General features: G+C 35.1%; 3 protein-coding genes across 5 annotated transcripts; 2 read left to right on the forward strand and 1 right to left on the reverse strand.

Moving 5' to 3' along the window:
• The first annotated feature begins 559 nt into the window (after positions 1-559).
• Positions 560-2,324, forward strand: LOC128865853 (ribonuclease H1). Its single transcript, XM_054106233.1, has 5 exons — positions 560-1,082; positions 1,137-1,329; positions 1,416-1,699; positions 1,754-2,024; positions 2,104-2,324. Exons 1-5 carry the CDS (start codon positions 979-981, stop codon positions 2,212-2,214), a joined length of 963 nt encoding a protein of 320 aa, XP_053962208.1. The 5' UTR covers positions 560-978; the 3' UTR covers positions 2,215-2,324.
• Positions 2,325-2,932: 608 nt separating this feature from the next.
• On the forward strand, positions 2,933-4,449 carry LOC128865854 (uncharacterized). Its single transcript, XM_054106234.1, has 4 exons — positions 2,933-3,184; positions 3,241-3,373; positions 3,429-3,580; positions 3,638-4,449. The coding sequence occupies exons 1-4, from the start codon at positions 3,063-3,065 to the stop codon at positions 4,056-4,058; spliced, it is 828 nt and encodes a 275-aa protein (XP_053962209.1). The 5' UTR covers positions 2,933-3,062; the 3' UTR covers positions 4,059-4,449.
• A 1,146-nt stretch (positions 4,450-5,595) lies between these two features.
• On the reverse strand, positions 5,596-22,659 carry LOC128865851 (putative inorganic phosphate cotransporter). Of its 3 annotated transcripts, none has more exons than XM_054106230.1 (5): positions 13,352-13,599; positions 12,583-13,253; positions 6,501-7,028; positions 6,153-6,388; positions 5,596-5,721 (listed from the first exon to the last, which is right to left on the reverse strand). In XM_054106230.1, the coding sequence occupies exons 1-4, from the start codon at positions 13,446-13,448 to the stop codon at positions 6,176-6,178; spliced, it is 1,509 nt and encodes a 502-aa protein (XP_053962205.1). In that variant the 5' UTR covers positions 13,449-13,599; the 3' UTR covers positions 5,596-5,721; positions 6,153-6,175. The 3 variants fall into 3 exon arrangements, with proteins under 3 accessions (XP_053962205.1, XP_053962206.1, XP_053962207.1); XM_054106231.1 differs by lacking the exon at positions 5,596-5,721 and adding an exon at positions 5,848-6,074; XM_054106232.1 differs by lacking the exons at positions 5,596-5,721; positions 13,352-13,599 and adding an exon at positions 22,367-22,659 and having other exon boundaries at positions 6,081-6,388.
• Positions 22,660-24,657: the final 1,998 nt, after the last annotated feature.

Below are 24,657 nucleotides of genomic sequence, written 5' to 3' on the forward strand. Positions count from 1 at the left end.
TCTAACTACCTGCAAAAACAAATACATGTAAATGTTGCTGCTGCTCGAGCCAAGTAACCTCGTACTAAACCATTCATTGAATATTTACAAACAAGTAATTTCCCTTTCTTTTATTTATTTGTTTTATTTTATTTCAAGCGATGCCGTCAAAATAACATTGCAGTTTTTGGAAGGCACCTCCTTTAGTTTCTGTACCCAATTTATGCTTTGAAGATATACATATCTCTCAAATTTGAACGAATAAAATTCACCTGCAATCCGTTTCAAAAGCACACTCAATACAAATGTCTGACATTTTCATTTCCCATTATGTATAACAAATTTTAGTACAAGGTGGAGCAAAATTAACAATCAATTTTCATTTTGAATAATAAAAAAAGTGATGGAAATCGAAGAATAATAGAGAAGAAGATTGCGCCTTCGGAATTCGCCATTTCGTAAGAGTCCACCAATAAACAAGCAAAAGGAAGGGGAATTACTTGTTTGTGAAGAAGAAGAGTAGGCGAAAGCAATGGAAACAATTAAACACAAGATATTATACGTGCACACTTATACCTTTTAGCCACGGCGTCTTTCGCATAAACACGCAAAAAACTGTATTTGGAGGCTTTATATGAATTTTTTGTTTAACAGTTTAACACGCGGCACTTCGTTTACATTTTAATCACACATGTGGCATTATTATCAATCCATTCACTGAATTCCCACGAACATGTAATTTCTCCTACTTTTGTTTGTTTTGTTCGTTTGTTTTGTATTGCGAAGGGAGCAGACGTCAAAATCGCGAAAAAGTGCTTTTTAATGCCACGTTAGATACTCAATTCGCCTTGGAACAGACCTATTGTATAGCAACCCTGTTAATAAACAATAAACAGCGGCTCTCTAATAACCAGCTGGTTTCTGAATTCTAAACTCTACCTCAAACAGGAAAAAATTAAAACCATTATATTAGAAATATTGAAAGATTTCAAATGTTAGATGCTATATTTAAGAAGTGCTTTTCGAAATTCAAGTATTAAAGGCTTATGCATGTCCTTTTACGCTGTGGGCCGTGGCCATAATGTTGGCATATACGACAGCTGGTATGTGACTCTCACTTTGGAAGTGAATGGAAATTAACTTATCTTATGTTTCAGGACTAAGTGCGAAGAACAAGTTAAGGGTTTTAAAGGTGCTAAATATAAGAAATTCAATTCACGTCTTGAAGCCGAAGCTTTTGTTCAAAAGATGACTGCTCTTGCCATGACGGGAAAACCAGTTTCAACCCCAAAAGACTTTTGGCCTGAAGAGGAAAGTGCTGAGTTGAACTCAGTGGGAGATTCAGAGCTGGTATGCATCCTATATTCGCTTTATGACTTAATATCACATTGGCACGATATCATTAAGTGTATACTCTTGCATACAAACTTTCGTAGCTTGCCGCTGCAGCTGCTGTTGAACTGCCGAGTTGCAGTGATATACCCGTACGGAATAAAAGAAAAGCTAATTCCGATGGTGAGATTAAACCAAAACAAAAAAAATATCCTGTTCATGTCTCAAACGTCTGGAAACCTGTGGGATTTAAAACAATAAATAATCTTCCGTTCGAAATTGATTCCGAGGGCTATGTTATTGTCTATACTGATGGTTCATGTATAAATAATGGACGGCCGGATGCCTGTGCGGGTTTGGGGGTATACTTTGGAGAAAACCACTCGCTGTATGTTTGAAAAAATATTTATGTGTCCTACATGAAATATTTTAAACCTTTTAGAAATGAATCACGACCAGTTACTGGTCGAGTTACCAACAACGTGGGTGAAATTCAAGCGGCCATTCACGCTATTAAAACAGCAACAGCATTTGGCATCGAAAAACTGTGTGTTAGTACAGATTCACAGTTCCTTATAAATTCAATAACGATATGGATTAAAGCATGGAAGCAAAATGACTGGTGTTTGAAAAACGGAGAGCCGGTAAAAAACACTATAGATTTTAAGGAGTTGGATAAATTACTTGGTGGCGAAAGTATTCAGGTGAAATGGGTAAGCGAGAACTTGCATATTTCACAAATATGCACAAGTTGGTATTTAAATTTAAAGTATTGATTTGTTTTTCTTCTAGAACTATGTTAAAGGTCACCACAGCATTATTGGAAACCAAATGGCGGATAAGCTAGCAAGGGAAGGCTCGGACATGTATAGACGTTTGAATAATGTTAAGCATTCTAAATAAATACTTACTTGTTTGAGACCAATTAAACTGAAAAAGTTTACATATTTTTTCCATCTGTATATATATGTATATTTTGTACAATAAGTGGTCAAAAGAAGATAAAAAACAAATTGTTACTTTGCATATCAATCAAATATGTATATAGGTTCATATTTCGTTCATCAGTTAAGTTTCATTGCTTCCTAAGAGCAAATCGATGTGGGAAGTTTTAGAAGTTACACCATTACTAGAATTAGAAGAAGTAACCTTTTTAATGTTTCGCTACCGTTGTTGCACCACAGTAAAAAAATTCGCATGCTGTTTTTCGGAAATGACGATATGGTCTTATATTCCGTTCAGGTAGTGTATACCAGCTGCCTTGCAGGTGTTTAATGCCCAATTCCCATATTTAGCTTTGCTGTTGTTGAAGGGTTTGTTTGATGGTCCCTAAACCAGTATAGGTAATACGCGCATTTCATTGTAAATAGTTTTATTTTGTAAGACGGTATTTTATTATTTACTGAACCAAAAATGCATTGAGCTTTTAAAACATATTTGCAAGTATTACAGTAATATTTTGCCAAAAACACGTTTAAAACCTCCAGTTAAAAAAATATTCAATTTTATTCTTTAAAACAAAGTATTAAAAATTGGTCTTATTTGTTTTAATGTGTAATTTAATTTTTAATCGAAAACAATCGAAATTCCACTATCGTTAACTTTCGGCAACAGCTGTTTCAAGAAACTCAGCTGTGCAACGCCTGTCGGATTTTTGGTTTGTTTTGCCGGTTAGCAGAATTGCATACTTGCAAGTATTTTTCTTCAAATCCGTAAATTTGTGTAAACATATACGTATTTGAAAACAAATAATGATTACTTCCGCGATATATTTTGTATCATTGTTGCTTGTGTTACCCAAAACACACAGCTGCAGCCAATCGCCGCCGAAACCCATTGTTGGCATGCAGTTAAGTGATTCTGGGATGCATCGGTATATATAAATAAACTAAATAAATTAATTTCACATTCACATGCACCTGTTTACAGCGAACTTTTCTACTCTGTGCAATTTGCCAATACGCTAACCAATAAAAAATGTGAGTACGTGCTGGATCAACTGCTACCCGCCGGTGTCTACATTAATGTTGATCAATTGGATGATCTAAAGCGTTTACAGAAAGTAAATATAATATGTGCACTCTTTTAACACTCCGTTCAAACATTTTATTTTTCAGTTAAATGCAATTTATCCGCCATTCATAGATATTGAATCGCCAACGGAGAAGTCAAAATCGTTTACTGTTTTACTAAAAGGTATTCCGCACCCAACGGACAATATTAAATTGCCTTTACATTATCGTTACCACGCGCCCAGCAAAAATCACAAGTAAGAATATGCAACTTCTTTGTTTCTTCTATTAAAATAGTTGCATATATTTCTTAGTAAGTTCGCTACTGTTGAGATACCTATTCCGAAATTATATATAAAATGCGATACGCATGACGGCGGTTCTATTGATGAATTACTGGAGACAGCATCTAAATACCAATTTTGCCTTAATAAAGGTAGCATTAAGTTCGTAACGCAACTAAGCGAAAATGAGAGCAGTTCGGTTCCAACGACTAACCTTGAAGTCTACGAAAATTGTGGTTGGTATTTAATTGATGTACATTACCAACTTAAATCGGATCTGCGTGCTGACATACCTATAGGAAATGAAAAGGCATTTTCACCGGTGTTATATGTGACAATCGTCATAAGTTGGGCTATATCCTTATGGACAGTGTTCCGCACACATTCCATTCCTCGACGCATTAATTATAAATTAGAAGAGCAGCGCATATTGCAAAATAAAATCAAGTAATCTCTTATTAATAAGTGTACAACTATCATTTTGCTCTAAATATTCCTTTTTCTTTATTTAAAAGAGCAATAATTATAAGTAATCATTCCACTTAAACTAAAATATAATTTTCCGCTTAAAATGCTAGAATTAAAAAAAAAAACCAAAAACTCGATCTCAATAAAGTATAAATATCCTCGCTGAACTGCAATATGAAGCAAGAATTAAATTTATTATTTATGTATTGTATGTTTGAATTACTTATTATACAAATTAAAAACTGCCACTCATGACACTACTAATTTCTTAAACTGCAAAACAAGAACAACCCATCCCCAAAACTTGCTTAATATTAATCTTTTTTAAAAACCTTATTTATTTATTTATTTTTTTAATACACAAACGCCAATCGGCAATATACAACTTGGTAACAATTAATGAAAAGAGAAAAATTGAATTTTGAGGGGAAAGGTTTAAACAAATGAATAGGGTATTTGTAACAATACATTGATTCAAAAAAAAGTTTTCGAAATGTTGTTTGACCTAAGGGTATGGTAATAGACGTGATTTAATATCTGGTACGAAGGTATTGAGTGATCCGCTGTAAAAGTCCACCTCGTTGTGCAGAGAGTTGAAGACCCTAGCTATTCGGTTATGTGGACCGTTAAAAACATAGTTTTTAGTTTTATTTGAAATATTTTTGCTTTTTATTATTTTTTTATAGAAAACATAAAATGTACCATTAGTTAAATAAATACTATAACTAGTAAGGTGTAGATGCACCCTCGACGAAGGAAGGTTTTGCGTAACAGCATCGTGAATTTCCTTCTCCCACACTTTCTCCGACACAATTTTTTAATTCACACCTTACTCTGTGATTTATGTTATGGTGAGCTATTTTCCGTTTAATATTTGTGCCACAAATGTTCCATTGGACTTAAATCTGGAGACTTCCTCGGCAACCCGTTCGTTTTATTCCAAAGGTCTGAGAGTACTTGTTGCATCTATAAGTAAAATCGAAAGTATTATAATTTGTAACCCCATACTTAAAAATATATTGATAATTTATTGGAAAAGCTATCTTACCGAAATTTGCGTGATGTCGTTTTGAATGAAATCACGGTACTGCTCTTTTATAACAGGCACGATTGAACCCGTTACAATATAGTCATATTTTAGGGCATTCATATTGCCATTAGCGAAAGGAAAAACATCCTGTATATGATAAGAAAACATACCTAGATCAATTGACCATGAGGATGCTTAATAGATCTTGTGAAAAATGAATATTTTTCCTTGAACGTAATTGTCGGCGCAGTGCAAATGAAATTTATGTTACACTCTTTCAATTACAATTCAATTTCGATGCACTCTTGCCCAGGGGAGGTTTTTTGCTGATCGTTTGCCACAAAAGATGTACGCTGAAACCGTCTTCGTACAATTCGTGTACTAAAGGTCTGCATTTTTAAAGCGATATCTCACACGCATTCTGTGAATGACGTCCGACTTGATGTCCTTCACCTGGTTCCCTTGCATAAAAATTTTATCAACGATGTGCTTGTATTAAAAAAATGGATTTATTTTCCAGGAAATGAAATGGCTGAGAAAATAGCTCTCCAATGATAGAAGTCGGCGTTGGTCGAGATTTGACTGAGTTATTACAGTTTTCCTTAAACCTCTGGTACTAAAAAGTCAAAAATATCATCGAGAATCTCATTATTTTAATCTCGTTGAAAAAATTTTAATTTTAAACTCTTCTAACATCTGAGGTTATTTTTTGGAAATTTTTTTTTAAAAACTAATTTTCTTAAAAAAAAAATAACTCGATTTTTGGAGGAATTGAGAGTACTCGGACAATTTCGGCACACCCTCGCAACTGCAACTGGTTATGACCGTGGAAAATAGAAGTCGTCAATGTTCAGTGAAAGCTTTGTGAATTTTAAGCATTTTTCTTTCGCTCAAATGTGCGAGATATTAATTAATTTGAGGTATATTTTTGATTGATATTTCCGATATTCTTTCTTTTGATATGTATACCTATTGTTTTGAAATGAAGTATACAAATTTTTATTTTTTCGCAATGTACGAATTAGTACTTACTAAATAAGTTCTTACATTTCTAATCATAAAATCTATGTTCACTCGGGTTTACTTAGGGCAGACTCGATAGTTTGTTCTGTGCTCGCGATTTTGGACGGATCTATTGCTTGTGTTGTTGCAATATTGTACAAATTGTTTGGATCATTCCATGGTTGTATAGTCGCTTGGCCAAAAATAATGAAAATCGCGTTGCAGACCAAATAAATACCAGCCGTGATGAAGAAAACAATGCGCCATTCACTGGGCTCTTCCTGTGCCGCAAAGGGAAGAAACAAAAATAAGAATCATTTAATAAGAAAAATATTTGAACAACGTTTAAAGCATATATGTAGATGTATAGGGTATTATTATTTTTGCCTTCACCTCATTTACTACGATGGCCCCCACAACCAAAGGTGCAAATATCGACGACAAATTCGCCACGCCATTTGAAATGGACATCATTGGGCCGGCGAAATTCGGTGAAAGATCCATATGATTCACTAAATACCCACAGGTAGCGGCTGCATTAAAACCAACACCAATGGTAAGCAATGTTATAGCCTCTATACGCTCTTCACTCGTCATATAACTCACGCCAATTAGGCAAGCCATGGGTATATATTGACCAATGCTATTAAAGAGCTTTCGCGCTGTTGTTGTGCTCAAAACATTTCGATTGATAAGCATATCCGAAATGGGACTAATGATCAAGCATAACGCCCACATGACGAAGTACGGTAAAGCCGATAGTAATGCATTCGAGGTGACATTCAGTTTAAGTACGGAATCCATATAGGTAGGAAGTTGGGTAAGTAATGTGTAAAAGCCCCAAGTGAATCCCGATTGAGCAGCTATAAGGCCATAGAATGGTGCTGATGTGAAGAATGACTTCCACGGTATGGACAAACCCTAAAAAAAAAATTAAAAATAATTATGTATCTATGTAATTTACATTTTTTTTTTAAAACAAATAAAATCCTGTTGGTAAAGCAAGTAAGACTTATTAAAAATTACACATTTATGAGGCAGATTTAATAAATCCTTGAAAACTACTTATACAGCATTTTGCTTGTCAGAAATCAGTTTTCAAAAAAACGTCCCCTAATTTTCTGACTGTTCTGACAAATACTTACGCTCATTGCACTTATACATTCGAAAAATCATCACCTTAACCAAAGGAAATCTTGAAAAGTATTAAGGGGAGTTGGTATTGTTGTAACAGCATAACCATTCTCCATAAATGTTTGGGGAATGCTGCTGGCGTGACAGTCTTTACGTAAAGGCCATGGGGGCCACGAGCGTCGGATGGCGAGAGCAACATGTGGCTACAAACCGTGTGGACCTCCCTATGTGTCTTAAGGCCTGAGCAGGTCTTGGCTATTGGCAGGTCTATGCTTATTTCTTCTTCTTAAGCGATATTAAACGTATTGTATGAAAGACAGAAGCCTACCATCAACAAATGATTGGACCTTATCAGTGTGGCTTTAGACCTGGAAAGCCCACCATCGACCAGATATTTACAATACGCCAAGTTTTGGAAAAGACCCATGAAAGGAGAATCGACATATACCATCTTTTCGTCGACTTCAAAGCTGCATTCAACAGCACGAAAAGGAGTTGCCTATATGCCGCGATGTCTGAATTTGATATCTCCGCAAAACTAATACGGCTATGCAAGCAGCGCCGTCAGAATTGAGAAGGACCTCTCCGGGTCGTTTAAGGGGTTAGGGGTAGTCAGAATTTTCAAAAAATCGATTTTGTTTTTTTTGCATTTTCTTATAGTATAATGTTTTAAAAATATTGTGTAAAAATTTGAAGTGAATCCGACAAATACTTTTCAAGTTATTCAACAATTAACAGAGGGCGCTCGGCCGCTCCGGAGCCGATAGCAAAACTTTAAATGCGTTTTTCTCAAAACTATGTTTTTCAAACTGGTGAACACTGTAACTTAAAAACCGCTACGTAGATTTCAATAAAATTTATACAGCTTTTGAAAAACATAAAAAACTTGTGCCTGATCGAAGGATTTTTTTTTTTTCAAAAATTTCGATTTTTTTTTAACAATTAACTGTTGGTTTTTTCCCGAAAATCTGAAAAATATTTCCTGAGGCCGCCATTTTGTTCATTTTGAAAAAAAAAAAAAGCTTCGATCCGGCTCGAGATTATCTATCAATAAAAATAATTTTTCTCATCCGATTGGTTTTAGATGAATCTGCAAGGACTTGTGATGTTCACCGCAAGGGACTTCTGGAGAAACGGGCTTCACACAAACAGCGATAACTTTTGCAATTATTAATTTTTTTTTTTGAAATTTTGGCGAAGTCAAGTTAAAACATGATGTTTTTATGCTATGTTTTTATTTTTGTTAAATAAATTAATTAAGTAGCAAAAAAAAATTCGTGAAAATCATCATTTTTTCGGGCCTCTGACTACCCCTAACCCCTTAATACCAAACGAGGTTTCAGGCAGGGTGACTTGCTGTAGTGTGACTTCTTTAACCTGATGTTGGAAAGGATCGTACGAGTAGCAGAACTTAATCGCTCAGGCACAATATTTTATAAGACTGTTGACAGTTATGATTTCATGGGTGTAAAAGACTTCGTTTATTTAGGAAACAGCATTAACACCGATAACAATGTCAGCCTTGAAATCCAACGTAGAGTCCCTCTTGCCAACAGGTGCTACTTTGGGCTAAGTAGGCAATTGAGTAGTAAAGTAAAAGTAGAGATCCGGCGACTACGTTGGCTGAGTCATGTCGTCCGAATGGACACAAACGCTCCGGCTCTGAAAGTATTCGATGCATTTCCAGCTGGTGGTATCAGAGGAAGAGGAAGGCTTCCTCTGCGTTGGAAAGGTCAAGTGGAGAAGGACTTGGCTTCACTTAGTGTGTCTAACTTGCGCCGGTTAGCACGAGAAAGAAACGACTGGCGAGCTTTGTTAAACTCGGAAAAAAACGCGTAAGCGGTTATCGCGCCAATTAGAAATATGATTTTTGACCTTCGAAAAAAAAATGATTCAATTATTATTTTTTTGTAATATATAATAGGTATTTTCTATGCTTTTTATAATTCAAATGTGTTTCATTTTATTCGTAAAAATGTCTTCTTAGAAAAAAAGCGAAAATAGGTGGAACAGTGGACTCAAAAAACATTAAGAAGCTAAAATAGTCGACTCTGAAAATGATGACTGAAGCACCCAAGTGCACTTAAGGGATTAACCCTTATAAAAAATGTGATGGCTGAGGTGTTAACCGTTATTAAAAAAATATTTCTATGATTCTTATCTTTTATACTTGCAATGAGAGTTGGCTTTAAAACTTGTTATCGGTATGTCAAAATGGTTATGGGTTTTGCAATAGAGGTGTTTAAGCCACGGCCCTACTCTGATACATAAGGCCTCTTCTATTTGCCATTTCCGCGCTGGCTAGCTCTATGCTCAATTAACTTGACGAAAATTTTGCATGCGAAAATAACAACAATCATTCTCTAAAAAATGTTTGACTCGCTTAGTGAATATTTTTAGAAATTTAGGTATGATGTTGAAACTTCTAAGTTGCAAAGCTCAAATTATCAAAAATCAATTGGAATACAAAATTGAAGTCAAGTTGGTGGCACACTTGGTATTCCTTCGCTATGTTGTGATCCATCGTTTGCTGCGGCGGTCATTCTCATTTTTCGAAGACAAAGATTAAAAGATTTTAAAGTATGAGCACCAAGTTATAAGAATGGTTGTTCTCACGGCAGTCCGTTTTACGCTACGGGAACGACTTATATCTGGTCAAGGACCGTCACTCCAGTAGCACTCCCCAAATTTTTAGGGCGAATTTTTATGTTGCTACAACAACAAAGCATAGAGAAGCCCGTGAAATATTGACATATTGTTTGTATGTATGTAGATAAGTACGCTTTTACAACTGACTAGAAAATATTCAAATATTGCAGAAACCAAATGTACCTCTGATAGATGCTCGGGTTTTATTCATAATATAGGGATTTACGTTCTCTGGTATAGGTATGAAACTTCAGTATTTTCAACTCTAGTACTGTTTAAATTATTTTAAAAAAATTTATGTATATAAAATAAAATTTTAGAAGGTGAGAAAGTTAAACAGGTATTGTAAAATTTGAGCCGCCTTCGATTATTTGCTCTTTTACTCGATTTGAGTATAAAGCAAAATTTATTATTTTTATAATATAGTACACACACATATATATGAGCATGGAAGTCCACTTTTTCGCATTACATTTGTTCTGTGCCGTATTATTATTTAAGACTTATATTAAAGCCATTTATATTTAGGCCCCATAGTGTTGTTATTCCAGTCTAAAGAGAAGCACATAAGATCCACTTTTTGCAAGTATGATATAACATACGCAATATAAGATTGCGCAGATTAAAGCGAAAATCGGAGAGTAATTTTACTGTATAAGAACAAATCACTTAAGATTTTCTGTGAGAGCAAACAGCAAGACCGCAATACCAATGCAAATTATAATATATTAGGCTAATGTAAACAACGAAAGAAACCGGAAAGGTGGAATTGAAATATTTTTTTTTTAATTTATAATTAATTGGCGCGTACACTTCTATTTAGTTGTTTGGCCGAGCTCCTCCTCCTATTTGTAGCGAGCGTCTTGATGTTGTGCCTACACTCGGAGGGGCGATCGCTATTAGAAAGAACTTTTTCTATCATTTTGCTTTTTCGTGCACGGAGAATCGAACCTATGCACTCCCGAATGGTAGTCACGCACCAACCCATTCGGCTACGGAGGCCGAATTTTAATTAATTTAATTTTATTAAATATCATTAATATTGACTTTAATAAGAGTATTTTAGCAACTGTTGGGTCTTTTATAAATTGTGTGTTTTGCTTTCGACGTGATATGTTTGATACATACGAGGTGTGTTCAAAAAGTCTCGCGAACTTTGTGTTTTTTTTCAAAAATTATTTATTTATTCATTATTATCTATTTTGTCCCCTTGAAAGTAATCCCCATTTCCTCTCTTTTTTATCTTGTTCAGCTCCTCCTTCGATGCGGTCTTTATCTCGTCAATCATAGCGTAGCGTCGTCCTTTCATGGGCCTCTTCAGTTTCAGGAACAAGAAAAAGTCACAGGGGGCCAGATCTGGGGAATACGGTGGCTGTGGCATCATTAGTGTGTTGTTTTTGGCCAAAAAGTCGCGCACTAGCAACGATGTGTGAGCAGGGGCGTTGTCGTGATGAAAGAGCCAATTTTTGTTCTTTCACAAATCCGGGCGTTTCTGGCGGATTGCTTAGCGCAAATTGCGCATAACTTGCAGGTAAAATTCCTTATTGACCGTTTTACCCTGTGGCAAGAACTCATGATGCACAACGCCCTGCAATCGAAGAAAACGGTAAGCAAAACTTTTACATTCGACCGAACTTGGCGCGCTTTTTTCGGTCTTGGTTCGTGCGGCAGCTTCTATTGATATGATTGAGCTTTGGTTTCCACGTCATAACCATAAACCCACGATTCGTCACCAGTTATGATCCTCTGGAGCAAATTCGGGTCGTCGCGTTTGGTCGACAGAGTCCAACATCTCATTAGCAATGTTCATGCGATGCTGCTTTTGGTCGAAATTGAGTAGTTTTGGTACGAATTTTGCGGCGACCCGTCTCATGCCCAAATCATTGAAAAAAATCGAATGGCACGAGCCAATCGATATATCTATGTCTTCAGCAACTTCTCTAACGGCGATTCGACGATTGGCCAATACCACTTTCTTCACTTCATCAATTTTTTCGTCTGTTGTTGAAATGCTCGGGCGTCCGGCACGCTTTTCGTCGTTCACATCTTCTCGGCCTTCTGAGAACATTTTGTACCACCGATAAACGTTGCTTTGGTCCAAAGTAGCTTCTCCGTATTGCACATCGGAATGCGTATCGGAATACATCCGCGCACCTAATTTCGTTTTTGATACAAAATTTGATACAGGTTCTTTGATCCATCTTTTTGAATAGGTGAAAATCGAAGACGAGTCGAAACACGTGCAAACAAAGCAGCTGTCAACAATTAACAGAACATTCAAAATGCCCGAACTCGACGGCATGAATGAAAGACATGAGTACCAACATATCGCCACAAAACAATCGAATATACGTAACTTGCGAAAATTAAAATTTCGCGATACTTTTTGAACACACCTCGTATGACTCAAGTCCTCGCATTAAGTGCTTTTGACCTCTGGCAGAACTCGTTCCACTTCTGTAACAATTGCACATTCATTGCAAAGCAAAGAAACTGCGCTCGGAAGTTTTACTTTTATTTTCATTTGGCACCTAATTTCACACCGCGCGTCTATAACAAACGATTTTTACTATAGAGGAAATTCAAAAAGTCGCTTGCTTGTTCATCCATGCTCGTATTACTTGATTTGAAATACCGTTTTGTTAATTCTAAAATTATATAAGTAACTAAGTAATTTCTATTATCAACTTACCTCGCTCTCTAAACCACCGTTGCCGGTAAGCCTCTCAATATATGTACGCTCCTCTGCTGATATCACTTTAGACTTTTGTGGACTATCCACACCAAAAAATAAAAACAAAAGTGACCAAGCCAATGCCAGTGCACCAGAAATATAAAATACACCCGGCCAACCCATGCTGGAATCGAATATAGCACCACTGGTACCCAATATAATAACCGTACCTAACTGCGCTCCCGAATATACCGATGTAGATATAAAGCTACGCTCCGTACGCGGCACCCATTTGGCTAGCAGCGTATGTATCGAAGGATATAGGGTACCCTGCATCATACCAATAAATACACGAAGTGTACACACTAATTGCCAATTACCGCCAGATGCGGCCCAAGGATGTAACAATGTTATCACAGAACCCAACGCTGTGGCAACGCCCAGCACTATTTTGCCACCAAAACGTTTGGCCAGTAGTCCCGAAGGCACTTGTGCCACAACGTAACCCCAAAAGAAGCTACTTAATATGAGCGATTTTTTGGAGGGATCCCAGTCATAGTACGAATCATCAGCTGAGGGCTTTGTCATTGGCACTATAGCGGCGGAAATATTCACACGCAGAAAATAGCCGAATACCATGCCAAAGAACATGAGCAGCGCCTGAACATGCCGCACTCCGAATGCGTTCGCTGTAAAAATACAAATGAATATGAATTAAATATCCATGAATTTAAAGAATTTATCTAATACGTAAGAATATTTTAGTTTATAAATAATATTTATTTACAATCTTTTTTTCGACGTATTTGTATGCTTCCCTTTAGCCGCACATAGCCAGTTTTAAGTAGCAAAGGTGTGCTCTCAGTGCTCAAAATGTAAACCATTGTCCTTGCGGAAAACTTAGAGAATCACTGTTTACTCTAGTTGCCCTATTTGTTTTATATGAGTATGCGTGAGTTTATATATGGTAGGTGTATATGTATTTAATTACAAAATAATTTAGAGAAACTGTGATCTCGTCGGGGCTCGATCCTGTTGTCGTCTGACTTTGAGTAATTTCATTTTCAGTTTTTATTGACCGCACCAGGTTTCAACTTTTTATTCAATTATTTTATATAACTATTGTATTCATTCATATACTAGGAATATGCATATGTATGTGCATATGCGTGTGGCCGACTTGTGCTAAATAGTTTGTTTCCATTTCATGGAAATCAAAATACAAATGACTAAACTCCGTAGGGTACAAAAGCAATAAAAGAAAAAAATTGCTAAATTATCTCTAATTGTCATACATATATGTGTAGTTATATGTATATATTAGTAATATAGCAGAGATTGTATAATTCCGAAGGCACACATATGTCCTTAATTATGTCTCAATTGATAACGACGATTATTTCTTTAGTGAGTATAAACTCAAATTGCAATAATTCATTTTTATTAAATACCGCCAAGGTCAATGACATTGATGCATCATTTGTTTGCTAGTTGCATGGTGCTCTTGTCGTTAATCTTTTCAATATCTTTAAATTGTACAATGCAGAGTTAACTCATCTGAAATAAAGGGTTTGCCAAAACGGACTATGGATCTACTAAGTAATGCGATGCGAAAGGAAATTTGGTATCTTGTATAGCAATATCTCAATTAAATATACATACATATATACATACATACATATTTATGAATTTATATGTATCTTTTATATAAATATAGTCTGAAAGAAACTTCAGCACATTGTCAACGTTTTGTTCGAACACAAACAACAAATTGTATTGGTAATTCAATTTTCGTTTGTAGCGCAATTACTATTAGCATTTTCCCCTGGTGTTTTAAGTTTTTAATAAAACAACAGTGCTGAAAATTATGACATACACAAGCCGGCCAAAAGACTTTTTTTGGTTTTCTTTTTTAATGCGTAAATTATGATGATATACGGCGGCCGGCGTAGCCGAATGGGTTCGTGTATGACTACCATTCGGAGGTTGACAGGTTCGAAATCCCGTGCACGAAACACCAATTTATAGAAAAAGTTTTTTGTTTTCAAAAGCGGTCACCCCTGACAACGGCAAACTTTCGAGTGCACTTCTGCCATAAAAAAAACTTCCATAAGAAACCATCTGTCATTCGGGATCGGCGCATTTGTTGCGCATTTACAAGCTGCAAAAATACAAGATATCAAGTCAAAGAAGTCGGACAGATTTTAAATTTCAAAATACCATAATTTATTTTTAACTATTAACGATTTCTTCTATAAGCAGCGTAAAAGAAAACAAAATTTTACATTCAGAAGTCAGAACCGAAAATTGTGTCAGCCGGTGTTAATAAATTTATCGACGTAGCGAAATTACCCATACAAAATTTTTATCCCAGATTATTTTATAATCTGAGATTATAAATATACTTTTTGCTGAACAACCCTGTGTTTTTGTGCTATCGATAATTGTTATCACAAATGTAGGGAGAAACATAAAAGTAAAACTAAATAAAATGGGCGCCGGCAAAGAAAAGAGATTTGTAGACATAACATAATTCGAATACAATTTTGGTCAGATTTATTAATTATGCAGTCATATTATAGAAAAAAGCGTTTGTTCATTGACGCTTTGGCCTTCTCATAAAATGTAATATCGAAATTCACATGCGTATTGCTGCCCTAATTTGTTACAACCTCAGTAGATGTCGTTTAGGGGTTTCCTCCAACTGTCTATTACTAGCAACGAATTGCCCATTTAAATTAACTATTGTTTTTCTTTGCCTTTTCTTCATTTCGTCAATAATAATTAAACAAACCTAAAACACTAAAATATTTCACCAAACCAATTTCTATGAAGTAAAACCTTTCTTGACTGTTTTCTTGACAGCTGGATGGCAATTTTGTAGCTAGATTATTTTTTGTGAATTTATTGCTAATCACTGCACATGTGAACGCCCTTTTAAGGCATGTAGAGGAAGATTTATTTATAGCCTACTGTAAAAAAGTAGTATTCTTGGAAACGATAGTTCTGCTGATGAGGAACTGTTACACAATAGCAATTTTCCGTTATTTTAGCAAAACAATAAATTTGTGTTGATGTATCATACAAATAATTATAAACTTAATATTTTTTTGCATATGATAATATGATTTTTTGGAATGTGATTAATGCTTCTTCTTCTTCGTCAATACTGCTACTTTGCATTATACTTTTTGAACACGGTTGACTGAAACGTATCATGCCACATGGAAAGCAATTGAATGGATCTCAAAAACAAAGAACTTTACGCCTTAGAAACAGTTGAAAAACACAAAGAGAACTCGCTTGTGAAAAATAGTTATTAAAACCCGTTGAGGCTTGGGATGAAAAAAAGAATAAGAGCACAAGGTGTTCTTCCCACGTTTCTGCGACCACAAAATGTGCTGCGCTTAAAGAAATGTCTGTCACCGAAACTTCTTCATCTCATCTAGTAATCAGACTGAATTTACTGGGATACTTTAAATACAAAAAGTGAATTTCTAACCAGCTTTAAAACAGAAACTAATTGAGGCAAGATTTAGATTCGAGAAAGATGTTGTTGAGAGAGGAACTATTTGGAAGCACGCCATCTCGAGCGATAAAAAAAAAATTCGGTTTGTATGGCCCATGGCAATATCGTTACCATTGCCACGATTTACGGTAAGAAAAGCGGATCTGGCCAGCATTAAAAATGAGTCCAAACCGGAAAAAGCTTTTGAGTCTGACAGAATGGCAGCTTTGACTTATCAGGACACATCTTCTTCCGCACTTATTTTTGTCGTGCAAATTCTACAAAAAAGTTGTTCAAAAATTTTAGTATCCCATTTTTATCATTGACAGCCTTAAGCCCAGACTTGAGCCCCAATAAACAAGTTCGAATGAGAAACATTTACGATGCGGAAAAGCCGAACCTCGTTCAAAATGTTCATCGTCGATTACTGGTCATGGTCAAAAATAAGAGCCGGCCTAATAAATAATAAGTAAAAAAAAAAACTGAAAACTAAATGAATGCTGAAATGAAAAATAAATCAATATTGGTTTTTGTTTCTAAAATCAATATACTGTATAAGTATACCTATTACTCTTATTAAAGATTTAGAATCATTTGTGGTTATAATAAAAATGCAGAAACAAAGTTGCTTTGAGTTTAGTATAATTATACGCTACACTGTATTTTTATTAGAGAAAATCCCCATCACGTAAATGTAATTTTTGTACCAATTTGAATACCCAATTCAATACGTTTCGAAATGTCCAGCTAAACTTGCTATCGAGTGTTATAATGTGAAATTGAAATTCTCTATTAAAATTCAATTGATGACAAGTACTTGGGAAAATGATAATATGAAAACGGGAGAAGTGGCGTTTTTTATAATGAGTCTGACAATAAATCCGACTCCGGATTGAATAGAACTTTATAGCACACACAAGCACTAGCCAGGAAACGGAAATAAGCGCCAAAAAGTTGGGGCCAAAAAACGCCCCAAACAGTAGGCACCAAGGAAATATAACGCCAAAACGTAGGCACCAAAAAAATAATTCCTACAAGTTTCCACCAACAAACAAGCGACAAAAAGTAGGCAGTGTTATTTCTCACTAGAAATTAGCAACCACAAGGAAAAACTCAGAAAAAATAGCCTAAAGTGTATCTAAGATATATAAAGGGTATAGCTCTCTATCTCCTATTCCTCTACGTTATATCTTTTTTTTCTCTCGCGGAACGAAAATGCCCAAAACGTTGCATGGCCTTGAAATTTTACTCTCCATTCTCGCTCGTCCATCGACGCCGAAGAGGTTTCTCTTCAAAAATTCTATAATGCTTAGGCCCCATCTAAAAGGAATTCAGGTGTTCACAGATAGTTACGAAATGAGACACAACATATTCTGTAGGGTTGTTGTATACTATGCAAAATTGTAATATCACGCCGTCGTGATAATTTTGCAACATCATGGCACATTTGCAGGCAATAACAATTCAATTTTTTTGTATGGCTGTTTTCAGAATTATAATTTTCTTTGAGTCCAATGGCTGATGAAAACCAAGATAACAAGGGAGGGAAGGAAATAATTAAATATAATTAAAACAGTTGTGTACATACAAAACAAGTGAGAAAGCGGTATCTAAACAAAGCGGTTGATAAAACAAAAAAATCTTTTAAAATTATAATTTAAAATCGAAACACACAAAATTAAAAACAGTAAATTAATAAAATAAAGCCGGTGAAAAAGTGCGATAAAAACATAAATGTGTGCTTAAGTAAATAAACAATAAACTAAAATGCGTAGTGCTAGCGGCTCAAAAAGTGTGGTGTATATGTATGTATATAAAGGGCCATAGTGCCACATACAAGTTTTCGCCCAATTAGAAGGAAAATTTAAAATTTTAAAAGCTCGTTACAAAAAAAAACTGTGAGCCTTAAAACGTACAATACAAAAAGTATATGGAAAAAAAAACACATTCTAAGTGCCGTGTTGCCGCTATAAGTACAGTTCTGTTAAAAAAAAAAAACAGAATCAGTGGAGTTCACCGCTGTTTATTTGCCGTTCGAAGTTCTCACGACCGCTATCACTGTCCGCTGTCCTCGCAGTTACGACTATACTCACCGCTGCTCTCATCCCTGTCACCGTCACTGCTTCTGTCGCTGCCATCCCAGAATGACCCGTACCATCTGCCAGAGGGAAGTTAAGGCATACAAAAAGCTTATACAGGTAACACGTGCGATAAATTGAAAGTTGTGGTAAAAAAAAAAAATTTAATTTTTATCACATTTTCATTTTCATATATAAAATACATACATGCATATATATATATAAATATATGTGTGTACATATATACATACATATATACACTTATATACACACATACGTATATCATACTCCGCGAAAGTGAGCAAGGGTATGTTGGGATTGCGAATAAAGGGTGTGACGTAATTCGCGAAATCGTTAAAATAAAATATTAAATAAAATACAGAACTTTTTTCGAACAATAAGTTCAATTAAATTAAAATTAATATAAAATAATTTCATATCTCATTGTACACATTTGTACATTTAAGTTCGTCGACAGTTCAGCACATTATTGAACGCTTTATGAATGAAACTCGTGTGGTAAATAAGGGACGACGGATCCCAAATAAATCTTTTACACAGAAAAAGTGTACGCTAAGTGAAAAAAATCAGCAAAAAGTTTCAGGTAAGTCTCCAGAAACTGTTCGAAAAATACTGAGGGAAGGAAATTTAAATTGTAGAATAGCTCTTAATAACCTTTCCGTAAGTGCAAAGAGTAGAAATTTACGCGTGGGCTTCTAAAGAGAACACCAGCATTTTGGATGACCGTACTTTTTGTAGACAAGGTAAATATAAACTTATTTGGACTAGATGGTAGACCTTTTATATAGCGCGTGGCTAATACGGAACTCAAACCCCAAAAATTGCGAGCCACTATAAAACACGGCGGTTGCAGCGATATTGTTTGGACATGCATATCATGAAATGGAGTTGGAAATTTGTCCTTTATCGAAGAAACAATGCACCAATATGTTTATTTAAAATTTCTGCAAGGGAATTTTGTTCCAAGCGATAGAAAATTACAAATTGAAGATGACTTTCGCTTTTATCAAGATAACGACCTAAGCACAAGTCACAAATAATACAAACATGGTTAATATAATATATATGTCGCCACATTGCTGAAACTCTTGCACAATCATCAGATTTCAACGTCAAAAAAAATTCGTGGTCGGTTTTGAAGACAAATATAAGAAAATATGACATCCCTAACAAATCTGATCTTAAAAAGGCGATACTTGAAAAGTGGAACCAAATTAGACCAGTATACACAAAAAAAAAAAATGAGTAAATGTACCGGATATGTTTTCGATTTTTTACAGTTTTAAAAATGGCTTTGAATTTGCTACCACGATTTTGTTGTAAATTTTGCGCTGAAAATGGATTAAATGGTGCGAAAACCTTAGAAAAGTTCGGAAACTGTTTTGGTAATGATACTGTAAATAAAACACTCGTAAACGACTGTTCTGTTTGAACGCTTCAGAACGCTGTTCTGGCATGAACGCTTCAGAAGAGATGGTACGTCCATCGAGGATGACGGTCATAGGGGTGGGCTTCAATAAGTATGAAGAAAATATTAATAAAGTGAAGGAAAAGTTGAACAATAACCGCGAATTAACCATCAGAGAACTGACAGAGGACATAAACATTGCATATGGATGAGCTATTGTACACTAGACAGGGCTATTACATTCTGGATACTGTAGCAGGTTAAATCCCTACTTATCCAGAGTCGACCTCTACTAACTACTAAAACATACTAAACATATGTTCACCATGTGAAGGCACTCCGAACGACACTAACCACATTTTCATATGCCTCATCAAAGCCTATCATCTAACACCCTTTTACTTCTGGACCCATCCTGTCGAAACAGCAAGTTTCCTAGGCCTACCGTTAGATGAGCTAGACGAAGACGACCGGTGATCTACATAACACATAAAGAAATAAGTATACTGCTACAACACCAATATTGCATATGGATCTGTTCAGGATATTAGAGCTAATGATTTGCGCTGTTTTGCTGTAAAGTTGATCCTAAAGGACCTGAGCTTCATGCAAAAAAGTGACCGCGTTGATATCACCAAAGACGTGATTTCCAAGGCTGAATCCATTCCAACATTCGTCAAACACATCATTATCGGAGACGTGTCGAGGGTTTATAATACTACACGCAATCCAGACATCAGGCGAGTGAGTGGTGAGCTCCGAATGAACCAAGATCAAAAAAATCACTTCGTTTTCAGTCAAAAAAGAAAGCGATGCTCACGATTTCATCGATTACAACAGCATTGTACTCCACGAATTTTTTTCAGAAGGTCAGCCAGTTAATAAGGACTATTATTTGGACCATCTGAGTCGTTTATGTGAAGCAATTCGTAAAAAAAAAGAATTTTTGGGAAAACAACCCATGGATTTGCACCAAGCTAACACATCGTTGCACAGTGCCATCATTATCCGTGAATTCTTGACCAAGAATAAAACGAGTACTATTCAACAGCTACCAAATTCACCTGATATGGCGCACTGCGATTTTTTCTGTTTGACCGAGTCAAAAAACCTTGTACGTTTTACAAGCCGAAAGGAAGTAATGGAAAAATCGAAGAGGGCTCTGATATTTCCAGAGCTGGATCAAACGCTGACATATGGGCGTTGTAGTTGCTGGGGAGAGTATTTTGAAGGTGATAATATCACTTTTGACGAATAAACTTGTATTTTGAATTATTTGAATATATTCCGGGAATTCTTTTATCAAGGGTATATTTTTGCCAAGGTTTTTAACGTACTAAGCCCGAATCTGAACAAAATATCCACAATAGTGATTCAGGTTTTCGAAATATTTCGGCTTTAATGTTCACATAACATACATTTTTACTATATTTGGGTTAATTGTGATTGTTTTTTGCATTATAATAACAGTTTCTCAATGCACAATCTAAATCTAAAACTGAGGTTACATAGCGTCAAATAAAAACTTCAGCACGTCAACAATCTATGTATATTAAATTGTAGTTTGGTTGGCTTAGTTCTGAATGGCACTTAAAGTTTGTAGGTATGTGTAATCTTCGTCGGATGGGAAAGTTTCACTCACATCTGGTTTAGTGTTTTCTTGTTAAATTATTTGCTATTGGTGTGTGTGAACTAGTCAACATTTTTTTGACGATTATAATAACCGAAAATATCGAAATTTTACGAAATGTAGGTTTCACAGACACTTAAATTGTAGACGCTAAAAAATGGGAAATGCAATTGGCCATTTCTCGGCGATCCCTCAAAGCGACTTTTACCAAAGATTTGAATATGCTTCCGTACAAAGATGATATGGCCTCATTGACAACATTCGTCAGGAAATCGAATATCTAACGGCGGAAATTTTGACAAATATGAAACAAAATGCCATAAAAAAAACCGAAATCCGCATCAACTCTGGTGGATACCATCAGATAGTTTTCAGATATCATTTTCAAAATTTGGGAAAAATTTAAATTATTGCTTCAAATACACCGTCAAGAAAACATATTTTTTTATATTATTTTTGGAATTACAGCAAGAGAAAATGGGATGTTTCTGTATACAGTGTAAAAAAAATATGCTAAAAGTAAAAATATGGAAAACATTTTGTTGCCCACTCTGGAAATGTATTTAATCTATTTATGTTGTTGCTTAATATTTAACATTTGAATGTAGCTATCTCGCACTGAAAAAACAAATGTTTTAAACTAATTCCAAAACACGAAAATACTGCTGGCAGAGCTTATGCTTCCGCAAAATTGACACAAGCGATAACTTGTTTTGCTTTATGAACCCGTAATTCTTCTGTGGCATTTGAATTTTCTTTTTTTATATATTTTTAATTGAATAGTATTTTATTTTGTTTATACAGCAATTATTTTGTTTACAACTAATAGCACCAAATTATTTATTTTCCTGTTTATTTATATTATATTAATTTGATGCATTGAGCTTATTCTTGTTGCAAAATCACTGCACTTATTATTAACAATATTTTAGGCTTACGTAAACATTTTTTATCTTTCTAAGTGTTTTTAATATCGCTTTTTTTTGTTTGCTTTCTATCCAGAGTGTGCTTGTTCTGATTAAATACGTCTTTGTTTTAGAATTTTTTGTCTTATCAAGCAACTCACAATATTGCCAATTATTATGCCCATATAAAAATACAACATTTAACTCATTCCGTTTATGGATACTCATATCTTTAACATGAACATATCTTACGTTTTCCATGCTGGTTGCGGCACTCTTCAATGCGTGCAGATTTTTCGGCACCCATTATCTCTGCGATTTTGTGTTTATAATGTTTGTATTGTCTATATTTATTTACAAATCTCGTTTTATTACTGGGCCTTCAAATACTTAAATTTTAAATGCAAATTAACGATGGCGCAATTACTTCCAGGGCACTGTTACACGAACTTCCATCACTTAAACCGAGAGTGGGGAGCATCTGCTGAATCCGTCCCTAATTGGAGGTGGCCACTGACGGACTAAAATTCTAACAGTGATCTCGACTTCATTTATAACAACGATTGACATCTGTTATAACATGCATATGTATGTATGTACGCCTGTATTTATTTAGTACTCGTACACTTGTGTTTATATCTTAAGTACTTCAAAACTCACTGATTATATTCCATCGCCTAATCGTTTCGTTGAAGGTGTGTGCGTTGAACTCGTGTAGCCAGACTGTATTAATCTGCCCGAAGTTAAAGCTCCTTCAAACGCACAGCCCGCGAAAAATACCAACATTTTATTTTTGTATTGAAATTTTTTTTGTATAAACATATTGTTGATTCTAAAGAACATAATAATCAAGGTAACAAATTTTGAGCAAGATTTATACAAACTCGGCAAATTTTCATCAAAATTTCAGAATTAAAAAAAGTTGGTACACAGTTACATATCCTATTAATACAATAAATACCAAATTTAGGTGGGTAGGTGAAATGGTTGAAGTGCGACTCTGGCACTCCTCAGGTAGCAGTGAAGCGCCGTTTTGATACCATTATGAGACCTCGAACAGGCAGATATCTACAGCCAGCCAGAGCTGTTGATATAATGGAGGAGATTGATTGGATTTAGGTTGGCGCACTGCCTCAGGTTGTCGAAGAAAGGAGCGCCCAGTGACCTTAATCATCTAGTTGCCAAACACGGACATTTGCAGAGAATGTGCTCAACAGTCTCCTTCACTGAAAGGTCCCCATAGATTCTGCAATGGGGGTTAAATGGTAACCCTAACTTTTCCGCTCAAAGCTACGAGTTTGGTAATTGAATGGCGAGGAGTCCAAAGGACTTTCTGAACCCTTCGTATATTGTATTGGGGCCAAAGGGTTTTCGAAATAGCACATGAAGAAATGGAGCTCCATCTTTTCTGCGCTTTCCTGAGAAATAATTTTTACAGCTCCCCTTTAATAACTGTCAGGGGATGCAGATGGCCTCTGAGGCCAATTCAATACCCTTCCTGACAAGATCATCAGCAATTTCATTTCCCTCTATGCACCTATGTCCTGGAACCCAGATCAGAGAAATGTTTGCAGTAGTGGAAAGTTCCCCTTGATTTTTGATAACTTTTTCCCCTAACAGCATTGCGTATTTTTCCCTTATAAGAAAGGTGTTAAGCCAGATTCTGGCAAACTATTATAATAGAATAATGTAACGTAAATTAGAATAGAATAAATTAAATAATATTGAATTTAAAAATTGAAATTGTATTAAAGCTTAATATTAAGTTATTTTATATTTTTTATTTATAAGTAGGTATATAGTATACTTTACTGTTTCTCGCTGTCGCTATTTCTTTACCTGTTTCTATTTACTTCCGAGCATTGACTCTATTTTTCCAGCTATACCTACTTTCCGTTCTTCCTATTTCTATTTACTTAACTGCAAACTCTCTCTAACTCTCCACATACTGTTCTTCCATTTCCGCTATTTCTTGTATCTTAGTTTTAGGCTTAATATAAGGACTGAACATGGAAAATAAATTTACTTTTGAAATTGTAATCGGACGTGTGCGGTGTTCTTTCTTGAATTCGAATATCACAGGCAATTAATCTCGCGCTTCCCTTAGTAAAGTGTTTTTTAAAATTAACATCATTATTATTATATTAATATACAATATCTTCACAAAAGAGTGAAGAATTTTCAAAAGGAAAAAAATTATAAAAAATCATCGAGATTTTCTAACGATTTCAAGCTTGTACTAATTTTTTCTTTTAGTTCTAATAAATAGTTTAAAATATTTGCAAGCAAAGACCAAGTTTTAAGTAGCGGCAAGTTCCCCTTGAGTTTGGATAATTCTTTCCCCTAACGGTATTGCGTATTTTCCCCCTATAAGAAAGGAAACAAATTATAAAAAATCATCGAGATTTTCTAACAATTTCAAACTTCCACTAATTTTTTCTTCTAATTCTGATTAAATAGTTCGAAATATTTGCCCAATTTTTCTAATTTTTGTTTAAAGTTTGAAATTAAGATTTATATAGATTTTTGTCAGAGAAATATCT

Source organism: Anastrepha ludens, chromosome 6 (genome assembly GCF_028408465.1).
Source record: "Anastrepha ludens isolate Willacy chromosome 6, idAnaLude1.1, whole genome shotgun sequence".
NCBI lineage: Eukaryota > Metazoa > Arthropoda > Insecta > Diptera > Tephritidae > Anastrepha > Anastrepha ludens.